At 38.2% G+C, this 2,201-nt stretch overlaps 1 protein-coding gene across 1 annotated transcript; it reads left to right on the forward strand.

Annotated features, from left to right (window-relative positions):
* The first annotated feature begins 219 nt into the window (after positions 1–219).
* Positions 220–1,332, forward strand: LOC137971621 (tropomyosin-2-like). The gene is made up of 2 exons (XM_068818417.1): positions 220–724; positions 1,313–1,332. The coding sequence occupies exons 1-2, from the start codon at positions 220–222 to the stop codon at positions 1,330–1,332; spliced, it is 525 nt and encodes a 174-aa protein (XP_068674518.1).
* The last annotated feature ends 869 nt before the right edge of the window (positions 1,333–2,201 follow it).

A 2,201-nucleotide genomic window follows, 5' to 3' on the forward strand; every position in this document is an offset into this window, starting at 1 on the left:
CTTAATTCAAAAGGGCTAACTTGAAGTTCCTTCATGCGTAACAGTACAACTTATCAACTGCTGCGGAGAGTTAAAATAACATTCCCATTCTGAAGGAAAAGAAATGAGTTTTGCCAGAAAAAGCATGCGTGTAGTCCGCGAGAGCAGACGTGAATTTTGAGCGGCAGTAAATTCCCTCTTCTCCCTTAAGCAAAATCATTGGTAAGCTTGTCACGGTCAATGACAGGAAATAAAAACAAACGGAGAGACCGTGGCTCTACTGAAGAGGAGACAAACGCAGCGAAAAGGTCCAACAAAGAACTTATCGGTCAGGAAGAAGTAGGCGGCAATATGGCGGACAATGATGAAGTGTGTGAGGCTGAACCCACGCTGTACGACATACGGAACATGTTGGAGGACCTTCAAAAGTCTGTCTCGAGCATTCTTAGGGAAAATACCATCCTAAGAGAGGACTTGACGCAATTAAAGTCGTCCCTTCAATCTAAAGAGAGAGAAGTAAGTGCCCTGAAAACATCGTTTGGGAAGGTGTCAAAAGCTAATGAGTTATTGAAGACCGAACTGGAAAAAACGAAACTAAAACTACGGGAGCAAGAAGATGAAACCGAAAAGCTGTACACCGCGCTAGATGAGCTGGAGCAGTACACCGGAAAAAACAGCCTAGAAATTCAAGGTATACCGGATCAGTGCTATTCTACAACCGAAGAGGTAGTTTTAAAATTGGCAGGTGTGTTAAATGTTAATGTTAATCCTACCGACATCGCGATATCACACAAACTAAAACGCCGTGGCAATAATTCTACCCGATTATTTTTAAATTCCTGAGCCACAAAGTGAAAACGAACTTATACTAGGAAAGAGTGAAATTAAGAAACGTTAAAGTGACAGATTTGTTTCCCGGCTATTCCAATGCGGTAAGCTCTAATGTACCTCGTATTTTTTAAAATGAAAATCTGACGGTTTATCGACGCGAACTCGTATCGAGGGCAAGTGAAATGAAAAAAGACAGACTCTTGACCAGTTTCTAGACAATGGATGGGAAAATCTTTGTAAAAACATCACCGAGCGGGAATCCTGTTCGAATTTTCAGCGATTATGATTTAGATAATTTGTAAACAACTTATCTGCTTTGAGTGCATTTGAATTAGCTGTAGATAATATTCGGTAATGCTGTGCATTATCTCGCTTTTTATTTTTCTCGATCAATTTTGAGGGGAGGGAAAGGGTGGGAGAACTTAAAAGGTCAGTACCCAATTCGGACTTGTATGTTTTGTGTTGAGTGTTTTGAATTTTTTGTCTCTGTATTCTTTTCTAGAAAGCCTAAGTGATGTCTAACAAACAAATATGTAAAATCATCTCTCTGAACGTTAGAGGTCTTAGAAATCCGATTAAGAGGAGCAGCATGTTTACATTTCTTAAAGATGAAAACGCTACCCTCTATTTTCTACAGGAAACATATTCAGAATTAAGTGATGAGTCATTCTGGAAAAATGAATGGGGAGGTGAAATTTTTTTTCTCATGGCACTCGACACAGTAAAGGGACTTGCATATTATTAAATCCCGTAATCAAAGACAGCAAAATTAAAAATTCCCTAAGCGACAACTTGGGACGAATAGTTCTAATTAATTTAATTCTTCATGGTATGGAATTGTCACTTTGTAATATATACGCGCCAAATGATCAAGCCGAGCAGTTGCGATTTATAGAAGAGCTTAACAACTATTTGATAGACCAATCTGAATTAACGACACTGATTGTAGGTGACTGGAATTGCACTCTAACAAAGAAGGACAAAAAGGGTGGTTTACCTTGGAGACCAACCGTCTTCCGGAATCTAATCTTAATGACAATGGATATTTTTGATCTTGTAGACATACAAAGAGTTAAACATCCCAACATAAACAAATATTCATACGGACGGGGTACAATTCTATTTAATAATAAGGAAATACGCATTGATGGTAAACCTTTTTTCTGGAAGGAGTGGTTCAAGAAAGGAATTAGAACGGTTAAAGATCTTTTAGATAAGAATGAAAATATTCTATCATTTCCTGCTTTTCAGTCAAAATATTCACTGAAAAAAACTACCTTTCTTCACTTTTACCAAGTTACTTCTGCTATTCCAGGTCACCTCCTAACCAAGGCGAAAAGTAACGATTTCAATACTGAAATGATAAACAATGAGGACCCGGAGTTCTTTCA

The sequence above is a fragment of the Montipora foliosa genome, chromosome 9 (assembly GCF_036669935.1).
Source record: "Montipora foliosa isolate CH-2021 chromosome 9, ASM3666993v2, whole genome shotgun sequence".
Classification (NCBI taxonomy): Eukaryota; Metazoa; Cnidaria; class Anthozoa; order Scleractinia; family Acroporidae; genus Montipora; species Montipora foliosa.

Coding starts and splice junctions, on each gene's coding strand:
- LOC137971621 (XM_068818417.1), top strand. CDS start 220: ATGACAGGAAATAAAAACAAACGGAGAGACCGTGGCTCTACTGAAGAG. Junction 725..1,312: donor GGTAGTTTTAAAATTGGCAG/GTGTGTTAAATG, acceptor ATTCTTTTCTAG/AAAGCCTAAGTGATGTCTAA.